General features: G+C 41.1%; 1 protein-coding gene across 1 annotated transcript in view; it reads left to right on the forward strand.

Moving 5' to 3' along the window:
• Positions 1–21,047, forward strand: part of KCNH8 (potassium voltage-gated channel subfamily H member 8) — a 367,339-nt gene that overhangs the window by 306,445 nt on the left and 39,847 nt on the right. Inside the window, exon 11 of the mRNA XM_084753676.1 lies at positions 5,453–5,667. Within this exon, the coding sequence (XP_084609802.1) occupies positions 5,453–5,667 (215 nt within the window). The remainder of the gene's footprint in view (positions 1–5,452; positions 5,668–21,047) is intronic.

Below are 21,047 nucleotides of genomic sequence, written 5' to 3' on the forward strand. Positions count from 1 at the left end.
AGACATAATTATTTTTCATTGAAATATAAAGGGCGTCCAGCAGAAGATGATATGTGGGCTAACATAGAAAAATTCCTCTCCTAAATCTATGGGAGTTTCTTTTCAAATAAGTTCTCACTGGTGCACAGTGGTCTCAGCACTAAAAGTGTGCTACGACAGAAATTTCTAGAAATTTTGCCCTTATGGTGATTAAAATCAAGAAAATGGCAAGATGGAAATTTTTCCCAAGACGATGGAGAGGGGTGAGCATCAGATGAATCCAGGGTACATTTTTAAAAAGCAATGTTTTAACTAATGTCTAGGATCATGTCAGTAAATGGTTAATGCAGTACTTTTTATTCTAATTTTCTAAGTAAATAATTTGTGACAACCCCTTGCAAGGTATTTTGACACATGGAACATTTAAGCCTCCACAGAATGTAGACATGGATATAAAACCATTTTTGTCTTCCCAAAACTATTCTAAATTTTGGGTGAAAAGACACTGCCCCTTTCTTGTCTCAAGAATACATAACATCATTTTATGTCAACACTGTCAGCCAGCTACTGAGGTGGTAGGCTCCAAGATAGGTTATGTTTTGAAAGAGAGAAGTGATGATTGTTGTGTCCCCAGTATGAAGTGGCGTTTTAGGTCCACTATCAAGTCTTAAAATCTCGTCAAGTCTAAATGTGTTTTCTAAATTCGACTCCTGAAATCCAGTCCTTGTCAAGATGGAATTATGAGGTGGGAACCCAGGATGTGATTAGTCCCTTCCAAAATGGGATTATAAAGAACCCTCAAAGAGCCACCTGCCCTTTTCCATCACCATATCACAATGCTAAGTCAACAGGTAAGAAATAGAAGGCAGGCCCTTATTAGACACTGAACCTGCCAAAGCCCTGATCTTGGATGTTTCAGCTCCAGAATCATCAGAAATAAATTTCTCTTGCTTGTGATATCTTAGCGGCATTGTGTTACAGCATAGATAACAGACTATGATAGTGTGACTGTCTCAACTAAAGGGGAAGAGCTGAAGGTTGGGGAAAAGCTGAGACTGGGGAAGAGCTGGAGGCTGGATGCTTACAAAGCCTGTGGCTTTCGTTGCTTCCTGTGGACTTCAGTTTCACTAACAGAGGAAAGTTGGAATTTGCCCTTTAACATTTGGCACAATTTTTACTAGCTAAATGTTCTCCTTAACGCGCAGAAGATGCTAAAACATCCCCCCTCACCACACTTCCCAATTTGAAAAGTTAAAGGACAGACATTCTACCATTTTTTAATTCTGACATAGAAGTGGCAATAATTTCTAATCTGCTTCCAAAACATTGCTTACATCATATTTTCCTGTGGGTTTCCCGAGTACCACTACAACTTTTATAGCTTGCTGATTTGCCTATTGATATGCCCTTCTTTTATTAGAGCATCTGGCTACTTTTTAAAAACATTATGATATGACATACATTCAAGAAGATATAATACATAATTTAAAAATAGCCAGGCTTTTCTTTTTAATTCCTGTCCATTTTAAAATCTGGTAACTAGCAAATTATGGGAATGAAAGATTAAGGCACCATCCATCACATTAGAGCAAAAAGGTACAAACTTAATGCCTTCTATGTGACTGCTATAGCTTATAAAACATGATTCAATAGTAATAATTCTTATAATTAAGCAATTACTTATTGTTGAAAGATTTACTACATTGCTGTTTTATTCTCTGCCCCAAATCTCTTCATGAATTGTGAGTTTTACGATGGTATTCCCTCCTCTGCTCCCACCATATATAGATATATATATATCTGTCTAAGTGGTGTAAGTTCAGCTTGTCCCATAACCACTCAAAACTGTGATGTGATGCTCAGACAACACACCAGTGAAGTTCCAAGATTAACATGTCAATCGGATGGTAGACTGTCTCCATCACAACATCATTTCATGTGGCTGGCTTAACCCACGCTGATCTACTAAGGACACAGCTTCAATTTGGTCCCTAGTTACTTAACAGGAGTTCATTCTGCCACTGAAATGAATTAGTGGTCTTGGGAGGAAGAAGTGTTTATGCGTCAACTCAAAGAACACCATCTTCCAGTCAACACAGAAAGCCTTGCAGACGGTGCCTGGAGAGAGTCGTTACAGGAACATGCTATGAAAATAAAGTCTTTTCACCTTTTACAACTTTATTCCAGTTACTGCATTCCCCCACTATTTTTTTTTCACTTCTGTTTGAAATGATATAATAATGCTTGATAAGCAGTGTCTTGGAAAATGATATTTATCTTCCTCTGTGTAATTCAACATTCTTTTTTTGTTGTTGTTTTTATTGTTGATCTTCAAAGACAGACCAGCTGTGCAAACATGGAGACTACCTGCAACCTAGAAGGGACAGAGAAACCATTCTTTTCTTTCAAAAACAAGAATAGTGAGACTTAGAGTACTTAAGAGATTAGTTCATCAATCTCCTTTTTTCTGTTTTATTTTTTATTTATTTATTATTTTTAATTTGTCCACATCCCAATTGTAGCCCCCTCCCTCATCGCCTCCCAATCCTATCCCCCCTCCACTGTACCCTCTCCCTCTCTCCCCTAGCTCTCAGAAAGGGGAGCCCTTCTCCCCTAACATCTGACCCTAGCCTACCAAGTCTCATCTTGACTGCCTGTATCCTCTTCCTCTGTGGCCTGGCAAGGCTGCCATGGGACCCACAAGGAGACTGTGCTGCATTTCTACTGCATCTAAGCAAAGGGTCTAGGTCCTCACCATGCATGGTCCTTGGTTGGTGCATCAGTCTCTGCAGCACCCTCCTCCTTCACCCAGATTTGTTGGCTCCACCAAGCCAAATAACCCAATTTTAAAAATGGAGTACAGAACAAAACTGAGAGTTCTTAACAGAGGAATATCGAATGGTCAAAAAACACTTAAAGAAATACTCAATGTACCTAGTCATCAGAGAAATGCAAACCAAAATGACTCTGAGATTCCATCTTACACCTGTCAGAGTGGCTAAGATAAAAAACTCAAGTGACAGCACATGCTGTAGAGGTGGAGAAAGGGGAACACTCCTCCATCGCTCGTGGGAGTGCAAACTCGTAAAACCATGTCGGAAATCCATCCGGCTTTTTCTCAGAAAATTGAGAATAGTGCTACCTCAAGACCCAGGCATAGTTCACAAATCTCAACAAAAGGAAGGAGGCCTCCACAGGGAGTTACTGAGGCAGGGAGGCCTAGCCAGAGCTCAGGACAAGGCTCAAACATTATCACCACTGCTCCATAAACATTCACTGAGCCCAAAAACAAAACTGGAATTATTTCCAAAGTGCTAAATTTAGCTATGTGTTGGTGGCATTTTTTTTGCTTACAATTATACCACAGAAATGTATGTATAGTGGCCTTGATGCTGCCCCAAAGGTCCTTGGCATAATAAAATCCTATATATGACACTGTCCTGTTAATCATCCTCAAATAGACAATTGTCAAGAGTCACTACACTGATGACTTCTTGGGTGTGATTATATCTCATGTCCATCCTCAGCCTTGCATTTATTCTGCAACAGTATAAATTTTTAACAAAACATTCAGAAAATTATAATTTAAAATTTAGCAATATTAGTGACAACAGTAAGTCAGGCTTGAATTTGCACAGACAATGTGACTTTTTATCACCTCCAGAGCCTAAAAGTATAGTCTACAGTATGTTTTTTTCCTTCTGCCAAAATAGACTCAATTTCATACTTTAAATAAAATATTAATTGAAGTTAATTTTTTATATAATTTAAAAATTTATCTTTAATTTTTATTTAATACACATTTTTAGTATCTCTAGCATGTGTGACTAATTTCATGTTTTATTTTATTGACAAAGTAAATAGAATGCACTTTTATGAATTTCATGCCAGGAATTTTGTTTCAGATATTCTGAGCACAATAAAGCATAAAATTTAGAAATTTAAAATTTAATAGAATATGGATGTAGGACAGTTTACTTGATAACATTTATTTTAAATTTTTGTTTATGCATATGAGTGCTCTGTCTACATATACATCTGCATGTCAAAAGAGGACATCAGATCCCATTGTAGATGTTTGTAAACCACCATGTAGTTGCTGGGAATTGAACTCAGGACCTCTGAAGGAGCAGACAGTGCTCTTAACTGCTGAGCCACCTCTCCAGCCCACTTGATAACATTTCATTGCTGTCTCTTGTTTGGTCTTAGGACTGTACAGCTATTTGTCTCGGTTGTTTAAAACATAGCAAAGAAATTGATTCAAATTATCATAGTTAGTGCCTGGGAATGCTGTTCCTTGTGGACGCACTCAGAAGCCTCTCACTAGATACCAGAGTTAACACCAGTGCCCAGTGCTCTATGTGAACAGACTTGTTTCTCCAGCCCATGTTCGTCTATGAGTTAAAGGTTTCTTCTTGTTATTTGTTGGCTTCTGGGTGACTTTGTGGCTGTGTCTAAAGTATATCAGAAGATAAAGTCAGTGATTTTTTTTTTTTTGATGCTTGAAGTTATTTCTCCTTTCTGATCCTATGAACTCTTGAAATCACTTAAAAGACTTAGGTGTTAAATCACCCAATATTAGCTCACCAACAAATGTTAACGAGTAAGTTGGCCCCCAGGAAACACCCTAGTTACTGTAGACAGCAGTGCTGTAGACACTGGTACTGTAGACAGATGCAGTACTGCTGCCAGACACCAACAGAGCAGTCATTTAAGACACTAGTTCTTGTCTGTTCACATCCTATCCGGGTAGAGAAGGGCATTCGTACACTGCTGGAGAATACAGCTGGGTGCCGTGCTCCTACGTTACACACTGCTGCGTGCAAACCATGGCCCACAGGGCCCTTACCCTTTCCTCCTGACTCAGAAGAAGGACAGATAGTTCCTTCTCCCACTTGACCCTCCTGTCTATCTTATAGACATGGTCGCTCGTAAATGAAGGAACCCTGGTCTGCTGAATACCACACCGCTGTTATTACCAGACATCCTAGGCTCCAGTCAGTATGCTTCCTGATGTACTGATCTGAGAAGCTCGGAGCCATTTTCCCACCCAGAAAAATCACATTTTTTTTTCCTACCGTGTGGAATGGTTAAAGTGACTGTGACAAATTGACTTGCCCAAAGTCATTTGTCAAATCCAGAGAGCTGCTTAGAAGCCGTGGATGATCTGTGTTGCTAAGGCTATCTACTCATGTCCTCTAGACCAGTGCTTACAAACAGTGACAGTGCTACCCACCAGAAAACATATAACAATGTTTGAAGGTGTTAAACATCTAGAAGCCCACAGCAAAAGAGCAATTGAGCCTTAGCTCTCGGTGCTGCTGACGTTAAGTAGCTATGCTCACGTCGATCTTCTCTTTCTCATGTACTTTGAGAGAAATGGAGGCTGTAAGGCAAATAAAGTGACTGGGCTCCGGTGTGTTCTACCTTTTCTACAAAATGATATGGCTCTTTTTCTCTTTACTGTTCCCAGGGAAGGGGGATTTAATTGGAGCAAATCTATCAATTAAAGACCAAGTGATCAAAACGAATGCTGACGTGAAGGCACTGACCTACTGTGATCTGCAGTGCATCATCCTGAAAGGTCTCTTTGAGGTGCTGGGCCTCTACCCCGAGTACGCACACAAATTCGTAGAAGACATCCAGCACGACCTCACATACAACCTTCGAGAAGGTCATGAGAGCGATGTAAGTCCCCTTTCTAATTAGCACGCAGGGCTGGGGATCATGTACAACAGCAGAGGCAAATGTCATAGCCTCCCTTTTGACGGGTTCTGCAAGTAAACTGTGTAGAGCCTTGTCACGTGATGGATTAGCTGGAATCTGGACTCCCTTGCTAACATGCCAGAACATTCTATTTGTAGGCAGTTTCTCTCTTGCTTATCTTTACGTGCTCAGGTCCAGTTGCGTTTTCAGTGATAAACAACACTTAACTGGAAATAAGTGAAGCCTCCAGCATTTGAAGATTCCCAGAGATCCTGCACAGGTCAAAGTTTGCTGTATTCAAGCCATCAATTGCTAGGCAGGGAACTTGCTGGAAACTAATCTTTTTACTAAAATGGTACTCCAAACAATCTATCTCAAAGTGACCAAATTTTCATAAAAGGATCCCAGCCAAAGATTGTCACACTGAAAGCATAATGAACATTTATGCAGTTATATATTTGCTCTGTGTTTTAGTTTATACAAACAGCTTTTCTGTCAAAATATGTACTATGCTGTGTCTTGTGTTTAGGCTGATCGTGAACATGACTTAATTAAAAGTGTCAGCAATAATGACTTAATAAGAATGACTGTGAAAGGCAATCCAGAACATGCAGTTCATTGTGTAACAGTCAGTGTCTTGTCTAAGATATTTTCAGCACTCAGAGATTCTTAAGAGACTTTATTTTTGACTAACCCATATTATGCCAACATTTTGGGTAAATATTACCATTCTGTCTTTTGAAAGATAGAAATTAATAATTGCTTATTCTTTCCTCTAAGTTTGGTATATAAGTGATGTTAGATAAATATATGACACTCCATCTATTTTTCACTATAATAAAAACACCAACAAGGGTAAATATTTATTAACTACCTGTTATGTTAAGCACCCTTCTTATACAAAGCATTTTGTTGGTTAAAGCAATCTTTAAGATAATTGTCAGTCCATTTCTGTAGCAGAGCAAACAGATTGAGAGTGGCTGTGGTCATCAGACTTGTAGGCTGGGCAAAATGTGAAAACAAAACCCAGGTTTAAAGTATACACTTGACTAATAAATGTCCTGCTTTTTTTATAAAATAGTCTATACATTTCATACAATAGACTGAATCTTAAAATTTGAGGTGCATTATGTGTTCCCCATGGTAGTATAAAAATGACAGTTTTTAAGAACTATAACAATATGTTTAAAATGTGTATATATTATTAAATACATAAATCAAGCTAATTAACATGTTTCTTTTTTTTTAACTTTTATTGAATGTCTATGATTTACACATCATGCACCAAAATCCCTCTCCTTGCCCCGCTCCCCAGTAAAATAAAACAAACAGACAAACAAAAAAAATCTTGTCACAGCAGCTGTAGTGTATCACACAGTATAGCCTTTTGTCCACATATGTTTACTTTCAAATGTTCATTGCAATGAGTCATGGGTCTGGTTTGAGGCCTACACTATCATTACTGGATCCTCACTGGAACTGCTGTCGGATATCCTGTTGTTGCCGTGTGTCAAGGAGATTCTTAATTTTTGAATCTGTAGGTCCAGCCCCTTCATGTGTTCCAGCAGGTCATACATGGGGTAGATGTTGGGATGAGGTCCACTCAGAGCCGTGGATCAGGGCCTGCTCCCTTGTCCTCAGGGCAGAGCCTGCTCTCCCACTCCAGTGTCCTTGGGGCAGGGCTAGCTCTCCTGCTCCCATGTCCTCAGAGCAGAGCTGGCTCACCCACTCCTGTGTCCTCAGGGCAGGATCCACTCTCCTGCTTCTGTGTTTTCAGGGCAGGGCCTGCTCTCCTGCTCCCATATCATCATGACAGGACCAGCTCTCCCGCTCCTATGTCAGCATGGCAGGGCCAGCTCACCTGCTCCCATGTCCTCAGGGCAGGGCCTGCTCTCCTGCTCCTGTGTCCTCAGGGCAGGGTCTGCTCTCCTGCTCTTGTGTCCTCAGGGCAGGGCCTGCTCTCCTCCTCCTGTGTCCTCAAGGCAGGGCCAGTTATTTAACATGTTTCTTACATTGAAGTTTACTAATGACATTTAAAATACTCTCAAAAATAGTTATGTGTACCATATATCTTTTTTAAATCATGCTCACCATGCTGAAATAGAGATGACATTTTGTGCCCTTTGACCAAGGGCAAATCTTACCCCTTACCTGCCTCAAGTAACTGACATCCTGTTCTCAGCTCCCATGATTCCAGCTTTCTCCAGGTTCCATGTAAAGATGAAATCATACAGGATCATGCCAGGATTATTTCAGTGAGTGTAACTCCCACATACTCCCAAGTTCATCAGTGTTGTGAGTCACAGAACTTCCTTCCTCATCAAGAATCAATAGTATTCCAAAGTTTATTTTTATCTGTTCGCTAATAGACATTTAGGTGGATCCCATGTCTTGACTATTGGGAAGAATGTGGCAATGAGCATCTCTGACACATACTGATCTCAGCTCATTTACAACATAACCTGTAACAGAATTGTTGGGTCAGCGGGAACTATACTTTAGTGTCTGTGAGTGGATTCCCACATCTCCTAATCTGCACCAATACTCACCTCTCAGCTCTGTGGCAGCAGCCATACCAGCCACTGTGAGGTGATGCCTCATTGCAGTTTTAGTTTTGCATTTCCATAGTTACTAGTGATGCCCTACTCCTTTTGTGTATCTTCTTTTAAAGAATCTCTATGCCGCTCTTTTCCCCCATTGTTAACCAAGGTCCCCTTCATTTTCTTTCCCATGGCTCACTTGTGTTCCCTGCATATTTTGAGTATCAACCTCTGTCAGATATTTGGTTAGCTGTCATTCTGCCACTTGTTTCTTGCTCCATTAGTTGTTTTCCTTTGCTGTGAACTTTTCAGTTTGACATAATCTAATCAGTCTTTCCTTACTGGTGCTGCTGTGTATTAGAGTCATGTTTGGGCCAGATCAGTGTCAGGAAGCTTTCACTCAGTGTTGTCCTCTAGTTTGGGTTGTTACATTTAAGTCTCTCATTTGAGTTGATTTTTAAGTACGGTATGACATTCGGATCTAATTTCACCCAGTGTGTATGGACCTTTAGATCATTTGTAAAATAGTGTCCACTTATTTTTCTATTTACCAGATTGGTAATGATAACAAATACTAAATCTTTATAGATTTAATTCCAGGATCTGAGTACTCTCATGTGACTGTTTATTACCACTTCTTCCCTGTTTTCTTCTCATTTTCTCCCTTCCTCTCTCTTATATTTTCTTTCTTCCATCTTGTAACTTTATTCTTTTTAAAGCATTGTCATAATTTCCTTTAAGTACATGCCACCTATGAAAGTTATCCACGACATTTTCTTCTATGTGGGATAGGCTTCTTCTGGTGAGGAAGCATCAGTGGGTCACCCCTGTCACGTTCATAGTCATCTTGGACCCATTATAGTCTGGTCTGTTTCAGGTTGTCCTTTAGTCTTGAAGTGTTTCCCTCACTCTTGAAATGGTTTCTTTGGACTCTGCTAACACCTTACCATGTTTCAAGGCTTTTTTTTTCCTTTGGTCCAACTTGACCTCAGATTCCAGTTCCTCAACCAACATGGCTGTGGCATCTAAGTTCTGCAATCTAGTCTCCTCCCAGAACACTTCTTCCATTTAAGCTTCTTGGTGTGTTGAGACCTGCGTATGCTGGTTAGATGCTGTCTAATATTCTAAGCCTAGACATGACACAGTTGCCCATCTCTGGGACTGTATTCCCCAAATCCCACACAGGATGGCTTACCTGATTTTCATACCCTGTGTAATTGCCCTTTTCTTAGGTTGCTGTTTCATCTTGCAAAGCAATGGTGGACAGCAGCCCCCACCTTCCCCTGCCCTGAAAAACACATATCTCAACATGGTGCTCAGGCTGGGGAGATCCTCTTTTCCCAGAGGTCACAGCCACTGAAATTTTTACTCCATGTATTGCATCAATGCATTTGGTCCAATTTTATAGTTCCTTTGGCCATAGGATCTGTTCAATGCAGGCTGTATCATTGTGGCTGGAACCTAGAGCAATGCTTCTTTGTAAAGAGTCTCCCTAGTAGAACAGAGTGGGAGCCTGAGGAGACACTGGGAGAGAGGGGTGGATACAAGAACAGTAGAAATTATGGGTGCTGCTCTGGACCTAGTCCCAAAGCTGTCCCTCCATCATCCAATGTCACCAAGTACTTGGGAGAATCCGGGCTGCTATTTGGTGACAGGGACCCAGTGACTGAGATAAGATCAGAACAAAGAGATAGCCATTGTAAAAAGTTACCAATAGTGCTTTGAAAGAGGTTAATAGAAATAAAAACAGTGAACACTAAATAAAATTAAGGTATCCTACGTTTTATCTATTAAAATGTGAGGACACATATGAATTGAAGTTTTCTTTTGAGGCTTTTATTGTTTTGGATTAATTGACAGTGAAAATGCTTATTCACATGTATGCATACCACAACACACACACACACACACACACACACACACACCACACAAATATATCTCCAAAAATCTTGGAATACAGTTCCATGGTTGAAGCACTTTTCTGTGTAATCCCATAGTGCCACGGAAATCCGTGCAACTGTTCTAACATTCCTTGACTTTGAAGAAAAATTACAACCTGATGCCAGTCTGTGCCTAAAAATTCTTGTTCCTCACTCTGCTGTGCTGCTGTGCTCTCAGCAAATTTGGATCCAAACACCTTTCCTTATCCCACACATGGACACAGAAACAACCAATCACACTGGTTCTCCGGTAGAGCAATGATTATGGAAGGCGAAACACTTCCATAACAGGCGTGTCAACTGCATAAACGTAACTACCTACACTCACTCAATCCGAAAACTCAAGAAACTACTGGTACAAAGTAGCTCTTAGGCAACCAGAGATCCACAGGGTTCTCATTACATATTTAGGTGAAGCTGCCTAACAATAAAAACAAGATAATGAAAAGACATGAGCCCATTTTGACATAAAACAAAAGCCAGGAAGGTGCTGTCTGCATTTAGAAGGGATCTGTGGAGCACTGGGGACCAGGGACCAGCAGCTGCATCATACTGTACATCAGAGGAAGGATAGCAGACTACCAAGAAGAGACTTGATACCCTATGAGTATATACAGGGGGAGGAAGTCCCCCTCAGTCACAGTCATAGGGGAGGGGAGTAAGGGGAAAATGGGAGGGAGGGAGAAATGGGAGGATACAAGGGCTGGGATAATGATTGGGATATAATATGAATAAATTAATTTAAAAAATAATAATAATAAAAAAGATCAGCTTACCTCATTCTTACAGAAAAATCAAAGTATATAAAGTGTTTTCTAAGTTTGCTGAAAGGATGACTATGCTACTCATGCGTCTCGTCCCACCGGCATATTTTCCATACTCGCCCCTGTTTATAGCTCTCGGTGGCCATACACTTGGCTAAGTTAACCATTTCTGTCTATGCAGATTGTGGCGAGTTGGCTTCACTGTTGTTATGGTAAGCTTCAGAAACTGATTTTTAACACCAATGTATCTGTTTTTGAAAACTCTAGTTTTCCTTCACATATAGAGATTTGAACTTGACATAAACAAAACAACTGGAGAGCATCCAAAATAACTGTTTTCAAAAATGAAGGAGGCTGAAACTCAGATGTTCATGTAACTACACATAAATATTGTATTGCTGTGCACAGTAGGCGCTGATTTGTTATGGATGATAGTATGGCTGTGTGGCAATACAGTGCCAGCGATTTGGGGGAGGGGAAATTCTTTATTTCTGTCATGCTGGGGCAGGGGTTCTAATGCTGACTAAACCTATTAAAGTAATAAATGTGCTCATCACCTCAACTTCAATTTTCTGCTCATAATATATAATCTGAGAAGCGTAAAATCTAAGCCACCTCTCCCCTGTCTCTGCACTTCTTAGTCAATAAGGGGAAGAGGTTCTGAGATTTGTTGCCTTCCCAACCTCACTTTTTTTCCCCTTCTGGTCCTCATCATTTTCTGAGCTGCTATTTACAGTAAACACAAGCAGTAACCCCAACATTGAGAGAGAGAGAGTCTGGATGGTAAACAAGGGAGCCAGTGGGGAGCACTCTCCCTCAGCATCTTCTAATGGCCCTCGGGTGGCTCCTGCTGCTGACCCACAGTGGTTTAACACCTGATGATTTGCCACAACCCTTGAGTACTCCCAAAGTTCCTACAATAAGCGCCATCATTTTGTAATGTGCTTGCAAAACTGAATATTCTAGAGCTCTGACTGGCTTTTGCACAGTGATTGCACACACCTGTAACCCCCTCATAACTCTTGAGAACAAGGCAGGAGGATTGCAAGCTCAAGGCCAACCCGAGCAAATAAGAAAGACCTGGTATCAAAAATAAAAGGCTTTATGCGGGCAGGATATAGCTTAGTAGTAAGTACTAACTCAGCATAGAGAGGCTCTGGTTTCAGTTCCCAGTACTGAAAACACCACAGGTTTCAGCATAGTCAGATGTATTGAATGACGAGTCACAGTGCTACATGTGATATCATTTTTTTAAAAATATTTATTTATTATGTATACAATCTTCTGCCTGCATGTGTGTCTCCCCACCAGAAGAGGGCACTATATATCATTACAGATGTTTGTGAGCCACCATGTGGTGCTGGGAACTGAACTCAGTACCTCTGGCAGAGCAGACAGTGCTCTTAACCTCTGAGCCATCTCTCCAACCCCTCTGATATCATTTTTATATCATTTTTAAAATGACGAAAAGTGAGCAAATGTAAGTAATATATTATTTGTGAAAACTGATATATTAAAGATAACATTTTTGGTTTGGGTTTTTACAAAACAAAAAAGAGGACCACAGAACTGTTGAATTTATGATTTTGTCCTTTCTGGGCTGTGCTCCGTTTACTGAAGCACTGAGGGCAGACCGTGAAGACTAGGTATGTTCAAAGCAAAATATACTCTCTTCCTCTGCAAACGTTCCCTACTCTTTCCTTTCTTTCTTTAATATATTTTATTAATTTATTCATATTACATCTCAATTGTTATCCCATCCCTTGTATCCTCCCATTCCTCCCTCCCTCCCACTTTCCCTTTATTCCTCTCCCCTATGACTGTGAAGGAGGGGGATCTCTTCCCCCTGTATATGCTCATAAGGTATCAAGTCTCTTCTTGGTAGCCTGCTATCCTTCCTCTGAGTGTTACCAGGCCTCCCCATGCAGGGGATGTGGTCAAATATGGGGCACCAGAGTTTATGTGAAAGTCAGACCCCACTCTCCACTCAACTGTGAAGAATGTCCTGTGCATGAGCTAGATCTGGGTAGGGGTTCGAAGTTTACTGCACATATTGTCATTGGCTGGTGCCACAGTTTGAGCAGGACCCCTGGGCCCAAATCTGCCTGTCATAATGTTCTTCTTGTAGGTTTCTAGAACTCTCTGGATCCTTCTATTTCCCTATTCTCCCATGCTTCTCTCACCTAAAGTCCCAATAGGATGTCCTTCCCTCTGTCCCACTTTCCTGGTAAGTGAAGACTTTCATGGGACATGCTCCTTGGGCTAGTGTCCAGATGTAAGTGAGTACAAACCATTTGACTCTTTCTGCTTCTGGGTTAACTCACTCATGATCATTTCTAGTTCAGTCCATTTGTCTACAAATTTTGGGAGTTCCTTGTTTTTAATAGCTGAGTAGTATTCCATGGTGTAAATGTACCACAGTTTCTTTATCCATTCTTCTGCTGAGGAACACTTAGGCTGTTTCCGTGTTCTGGCTATTATGAATAAGGCCACTGTGAACACGGTTGAGCAAATGTTCTTGTGTGCTGGAGCATCTTCTGGGTATATTCCAAAGAGTGGAATAGCTGGGTCTTGAGGAAGCCTTATTCTCAGTTTTCTGAGGTAGCACCAGATAGATTTCCAAAGTAGCTGTACTAGTTTGCATTCCCACCAGCAATGAAGGAGTGTTCCTGTCTCTCCAGATCCTTGCCAGCATGTGGTGTCACTTGAATTTTTGATCTTAGCCATTCTGATGGGTGTAAAATGGAATCTCAGAGTTGTTTTGATTTGCCTTTCCCTGATGACTAAGGAGGTTGAGCTTTTCTTTAAGTGTTTCTCAGCCATTTGATATTCCTCTGTTGAGAATTCTCTGTTTAGTTCTGAGCTGTGCTTTCCTTTCTTTCCTCATTGAGCTCAGTGCCACACCCAAACTCATTTCACAGTTTTGTTTGGTTTCGTCTGTGTAAACTCTCCCTTAGTGTGTTATATTTGTCCCAGGGCTTTTACCCATGTGTGCATGTGTGGAGGTCAGAGGTCAATGTCCGATGTCTTCCTACCTTGGTCTCTAGCTTATTTACTTTTTACTTTTGAAGCAGAGTCTCTTAGGGTTCCCAGGGCTCACTCTCTTGGCCAGTACCACACAGTGCTGAGGTTACAGACACACATGAGTTGAAATGGCATCGCATGCCATGTTGCAAGGCTCTCTCTACTGGAGACAGCATTGCTTTCAAGATCGACTCACGCTCTTAAGAATAGCCATCCCTTTCTCACTACCACAGCTGCCTACGGCATCTGTCCTGTGACTATGCAAACATTTAGTGCCATGTAATACAGAGATGATACTATTTTCATAAGTTGAACTTATAAATATTTTCTTCTAAGGCTAATTTTAATCTAGATTGTATTTTGTAAAACTGATTCCATGGCATGAAGCCAAAAAGATATTTGAATTTATTTCCTTCTGCTATTTTAACTTTTGTTCTTTTACCTTTCTTTAAGCTATCCAGAATTGTTTTGTTATTTATCTGAGGTAAAACTCTTACTCATTTTCTCCATATAGTTAATGATTGAATAATAATTGAATGAAGTCTTACTTTACCTATGTACCCCAGTGTCACGCCTATCACAAATTAGCTATTCATGGATGTGAACTGGTTTCTTGGATTGCTCTTTGCTCTATGGTGTCCTTCACCTGTATTTTCCCAACAGCACCCTGTGCTTATTATTTTACACTTGTAATAAGGTTCACTTTCTATGGAAGCAGGGGTTTCTGGCTTTTCTTCCTGCTTATAAGAAGGAATTTCTTTGATTTTTCTTTAACTTTTATTTCTTCAAAGTCGCTAAGGTGGATTTGTTCATTATGTTGAGGAATTTTCATCAGTCTAATTTTTGCTTTTTTAAGTAACTTGTCATCACCTCCCCTGGCTACTTTAGTGTCTTTTTGTCTTTAGTGTTTTTCTATTTCATCCTTATATGTCTAGGTCCTCTCTCCCTCCCATTCTCTCCACCCCCACAGTTTCTTTTTGTCCCTCTATTCCCTCTCCCCTTTCTCTCTCCCTCCTCTCTTATCATTTCTGATTCTACCTATGTATCATGATATTAGCTAGTTTTATGTCAACTGGACACAAGCTGGAGTCACTTTGGAAGAGGAAACCTCAATTGAGAAAATGACCCCACCACATGAGCCTGTGGGCAAGCTTGTGTTGCATTTCCTTAATTAATTATTGATGTGGTACAGGGGCGGAGCCCAGACATGTCAAACTCACAGAAACCTGTGACAACTCAGTGATAGTCATCCCAGGCACTGAAGGAAAACAAGCTAAACAAGCTATCAGGAACAAGCCAGTAAGCAGCACTCCTCTGTAGCCTCTACATGAGTTCCTGCCCTATTTAAGTGCTTCCCTTGACTTTCTTTAGTAATGGACTGCGATGCAGAACTCTAAGCTGAAATAAACCCTTTATTTCTTAAGTTGCTTTTGGTCATTGTGTTTTAAAACAACAATAAAAACCCAAAAAGCAATAATTCAACTATACCTATATCTACTGTATTGATCAACTTATCTGGTCTTACTTCACTGGTCCATCATGTATCACAAACTCTTTCACATGTCTGACAAAACATGAACCTATGAAGTATATGATTGTGATATATTATATTATCCCCACACTTCCAGGGTCTCAATAGGAACCATGCAAACGCACGTGGATCACAAGAAACCCCAAAGATAGAGGCAATTACAGAAATCCACAACCAATAATATTTCAGAGTCATAGAGTTCAGTCCCAATTTATCCCTCAACAGTACATACAACTCCTGATCAGAGATCATGGAAGACGAGAGAGTGGAAGAATTGTAAGATCCAGAGCCTCAGACAGTGTGTCCTGAGAATGTGTCTTCTAGTAGTCACAAGCATGGCCCTAAACACCTCACCAACACGACTCCTAAACATGAGCTGAACTAAAACGACAGCACCAGATGTGCTAAGGTGGACAGGTAAAAGCTAAAGAGGCTTCAGCCTTGCACAAAGAACCACAACCAAGAAATGCTGTGGGAGAAATAGTCTTCTTCAGGGAAGAGCACACCAATTGGTTATCCAATACAAAAAGACCTTCCCTGAAAACATGCATACAGATAACATTGTACAGACTCAGCAGGTTGTATTTATGTACCTATATGTGTGTGTTAATATCTAAGATATATATACATATATATATATATGTATTCCATAAATTTGAGAGATAAGTAAGGAATATTTGGGAGGGTTTGGAGGAGAAAATAAAAAGAAGGGTTGCTGTATTATAATTTCTAAAGTAAAATAAATACTTAAATTTAAAAAGAAAGAAAGAAACAAGCTGCCATGGTGGTTCATGGCTATACACTTAGAAGGCTAGGGTAGAAGGTTTACAAGAGGGTCCAGTCCAGCCTGGACTACAGGGTGAAATATCTCAAAATGATCCACTCAGTCAAATAGTTAATAAAATTGTACTAAGGAAGCCCAAAACATAAAAGAAGTGAGCTACAGTGACAGAAGGCAGAGCACCAGTTGCATCAGGCAAGGAGAGGGAGGAGGAAGCATGAGCACTAAGGGACATGAAGGAACATTTCAAGGAATAGAAATTGTGTGTCTTAATTGCATGGTGCATGTTGGAATACACCTTGTTGAGCCTTCCACTCGGGTCTAGTTTACTACGTGTTATACTAAACTAAATTTGATTTTTTTAAGACTCCTGATAATAATTCTACGGGAAATATAATGACTATTCTCTGTCTTCACTCTGTGTGTGTCACTAAATAAAATAAATCTGACCACAGATAAAGCCAAACATAATGATTCTTTCTGCCTGACCCCTGTCCTTTTAAACACTGTATCTCCTCCAGATTCTGAGTAAATTTGTAAAGTATCAATGGCATCCTATTACTCTGCCACCTAGTACATTTCAGTGGTTTTCTGTGGGATGACAGTAAATCTGAACGTCTTAACATAACTGTCAAAGGCCTGTGCCTAGCTTCCCCACCTGGCCTCCCAGGCCACCTGGTGCATGCTGTGTTGGCAGCAACTCCAGCCTGTCTCACCTCGCTGTCAATCCTGATGCCTTTCAGGGCCCCGGGCTTCCGCACCTGCTCCCCGGCCCACAGTACTGTTTCTCTGGCCTTAGGTGAGCACATGCTGGTGTTTGTCCCCTCCCACTTTCCCTTCACATTGTCTTGTTTACCTTTTGCAGAACATTAGCCAGGATACAAAATTATTTGGATTACATATTTTCTTACTCATAGTCAATGTCTCCTAATAGAGGACTTACTTTATGAAGACTTTCTTTCTTATATCCTACACTACTACCCCAAGTGGCCAACTGTGATGCCCACATAAGGTATCCTAATGAGATGAAGGACAAGGGCTTACTGGTTATAGAACATTGTCTTAAGTGAAAAGCTACAGGAATCTAGACTTGCCTCCCTCAGAAGCAGCAAAGCCAAAGAGAATGTTAATATATTCAAAAGAAAAACAATGAAACAAGAAGCAGTTTCACTGAAAAGCAACAGGTTTTCAAGTCCCTGAAGTCCAGAAAAAAGTGGTTTTTAAGAGCCCTAGGGGCACTTTAAGCTGAACGACGGAAACAAGAGCTTTCGGTGTGAGGGATGTAAGTCCTCCATGTAGAGGATCAAAGAATATCTTGTCTTTACATCCTAGGTAGCATACCATGTTCTATAGAAACAGGTCAGCTCATAAAACACTACTGTCCCAGAGAGCAAAGAAGCCACCAGTCACTCTCTGTGTTGCCTGGGTTGTGATGCTGCTAGTTTGACAGTGCCATCAAAGCTCTCCCTGCAAAGGCTCAGGGAACAGACAAGAGGCGATAGAACATTGGAAAGAGCCAGAAGCTGGGGAGTACAGCTGCAAAATAGTGTCTTTGGACATGGCAAGCAGCTATCTGATGAGTTCTCAGAGCATTGGTTGTCAACATGAGAAAGACCTGCACATAGTCAATATTCTAGCATGGGTGGCTTGCGGGGGGGGGGGGGGTTCACAAGACCTCCTTCCTTGTTGAGAAGGTATAGGTACTTAGTGGCTGGTTGGAGAGAGAAAGTCGATTTCTTAAGAGATGATGCCCCTCTGGTAGACTTCTCATGCTACAGTGGATAGCCACTGTATGCAGGCAGCCCTAGCTGGACTCAATAGGGTGTGTGTGTGTGTGTGTGTGTGTGTGTGTCTTATTTAAAATGAGGCTGTGAAGTTTAGATCCAATTAGGAGGAGGGACCCAGAATGGACTGGAGTGAGAAGTGGATTTGAATCACAATAATAAATTCATGTATGAAGGAAAAAATAAAATCATTCATTAGAAAAAAAAGTTTTGAGAGGTGAAATGAATTTAAATCAGCAAACCCAAGCCTCTAGATTCACCAGTATGCATTCCATCCATCTGTTGTCTTTGGTGGTGAGTTGTGGGGAGCAGTTCTGAGAAACAGGTGGTTGAATCTGCCCAGTTTTCCCTCTCCCATCCCCTCCTCAGCCTTAGTCTGAGGTATCCAACTGGGAGTGCATATTTCCGCCCAGGTTGGAACCCCAGGTCTCTAATATACAAAAGTAAAGCTTTAGCTCATTTTTTAAATCATTCATCCATTCATTGTGTGTGTGAATGTGTGTATGTGTGCAGTTGTGTATGTGTTTAAGTGTGATAGCATGTATATGTATGTGTGCCGGTACATGTGAGTAGGTGTATACATGCATGGAAACCAGAGATCAACTTCAAAACACTGTCCATCTTGTCTTTTGCTGCAGCTTGGGGCTTGCTGACTTGACTACACTGGTTGGCTGAATAGCCCCAGGGATGCTCTGGCTCCTCCTCCACAGCACAAGCTCACATCATCACATTCAGGCATTTATAAGGAGGCTGGGAATTGAACTCGGGTGCCCACGCTTGCTCAGCAAGCACTTGCAGGCTGAACTATGCCCCGGGGCCCAAGTTCTATGTTTTTTTTTTTAATGTCACCCCTATCAAATGCAAGTGTCACTGTGGAAAGCATTGAGTTTCTTGTGCTTTTGAGCTACGTGTGGCCCAGCCAGTTTCTTACATGATGAAGCTATCCTGAATCAATGGCAGTCAGCTCCATGCTTCCTAGGATGGAGACTGACTCAACCCTTCAAGCGGAAGCTTTGACTTAGCAGCATCTTGTACTGTCAGTGTGACTATATTGTGACATAAGTCATGTCAAGACTACATGGGGAAAGGGAGTTTTTCCAAGGAAAGAACTTGCCTTAAATTTAATCCTTGTTTGAATGTGAAACAAACTTGGGCTGCCTGGAAGCACTTTTCTTTTAAAATGATTTACCAAATACTAATAATTTTAAAAATTACATCTGACAGCCTAGATTCTTAGTTCTCCAAGAGGAGCCTTGTGTAGGTGTGTATCTCCTAACACAGGCTTGGATAGTAAAAGAACATATTTAATACTGTCCCACTCTGAGAAAAGTATTCTCAGAAAATTGCATATTGAAGGACTCATATGTGATTTTTATCATCTCAGCTTTCTTTGTCAGTTGTGGCCCAGCAAGATGTCTTGGTTTTCAGCTGTCTGTCTTAAAATTTCCTCCTTTAGGAAACAAAAGTAAAGAGTCTTCCCAGTGTCCTGCAGTCAGCCTTTTTCACCTACTGCAGGCTGTGAGAGAGCTTAAGAGAGCATCCGGCGGGGAGAACTCAGTGGGTGACAGACTGGATATGTTCCTTGTACCCAAACCTTGATGTTTGGAAGTTTTTCTCATACTGAAGTTTTCAGGTGGTTTTAGAAGGCAAACTTGGTCCCTTGAAAGCAAAGATGTCTCATTTTAGCATCTCCAGAGCCCAGTGTTGTCTTGATGCTCACAGTGTTGGAACGAACATCATAGTTAAACTTCTCAGAATTGATGCCTCCTACTTTTGGCTGCAGCAAAGTGGCCCCGTGTCTGCCTCTTTCTATTCTTTTTAGCTCTGTGTGTGTGTGTGTGTGTGTGTGTGTGTGTGTGTGTGTGTGTGTGTTTGTGTGTGTGTGTGTGTGTGTGTGTGTGTGTGTGTGTGTGTGTGTGTGTGCAGGTTAGAGGACAAACCTCTAGGTTCAGGAGGTTTCTCTCTCCTTCTACCATTGTTTCTAGGGATTGAACTTGGGTCATTATCTTTGTTTGGCAAGCATTCTTACCTGCTGAGCCATCTCAACGGCAACACCCCGGCCCCAATGTTTCTTAATAATTACTAAGGCTCACAGCTTTATCCTCTGCTCTGTGACTGGTCTCATCTACTTCCACTGTTAAGGATCTCAGTGAAGGCTGGCTCAATAGACTCCACTGATCTCTGAATGCATATTTGTGTCTAATCCTGACCTTATGTTTCTCCTGCCAAGAGCTCTGCTTCAGCGAGACGAGTTTGTAATCCCAAAAATTATCAAAGGAAGAAAGTTATTCTTATCTCTCTTCTCAAGCTACAGAGTGGCTCTGTGAAAAACCTCTTATGTTAGGATTAGAGCTAATATGCGGGCGTTGACAAAAACATTCTAAAACCCCTGATGAGTTTTGGGGTGATTCACAATGAGAACACTGAAAACAATGGAAACAACACACACACACACACACACACACACACACACACACACACACACACACACGCATGCACGCACACACATGCACACACACGTGCACACCCACGTGCACACATGCATACACACACACACACACACACACACACACACACACCCTAGATCTCAGAACTTAATCATCAGGATCTCAAACCCTGGTAGAATTTTCTTTCGACGTTTTACAGTTACTTTTCTCTGCATGACCTCCCTATTCAATTAATACATTCACCACAGGTCTTTACTCATCTACATAGAAGAAAGGGGTTGTTGACTGATTCTAGAAATCTAGACTAATTCTGATAGAGAAATGTTGGACAGTGTAGCTTGGGTCAGATGCCATCTTCATCAATTATTGGGGGCATGAAAGAAAGAAAAACACTATACTGCTTGGTGACATCCATGGCAACTGTGTGGCATGAATATTTGAGATAAGTAGCAGGATTCAGCGAAAGGCTCATGGGCAGAAGTTGTTGCTGAGTTGAGTAAGCAGAGCAGGTGAGGGTGAGGCTGGGTCTCTTCTCTGTAACTGCATCACTG

The sequence above is a fragment of the Acomys minous genome (assembly GCF_964271855.1).
Source record: "Acomys minous genome assembly, chromosome: 13".
Classification (NCBI taxonomy): domain Eukaryota; kingdom Metazoa; phylum Chordata; class Mammalia; order Rodentia; family Muridae; genus Acomys; species Acomys minous.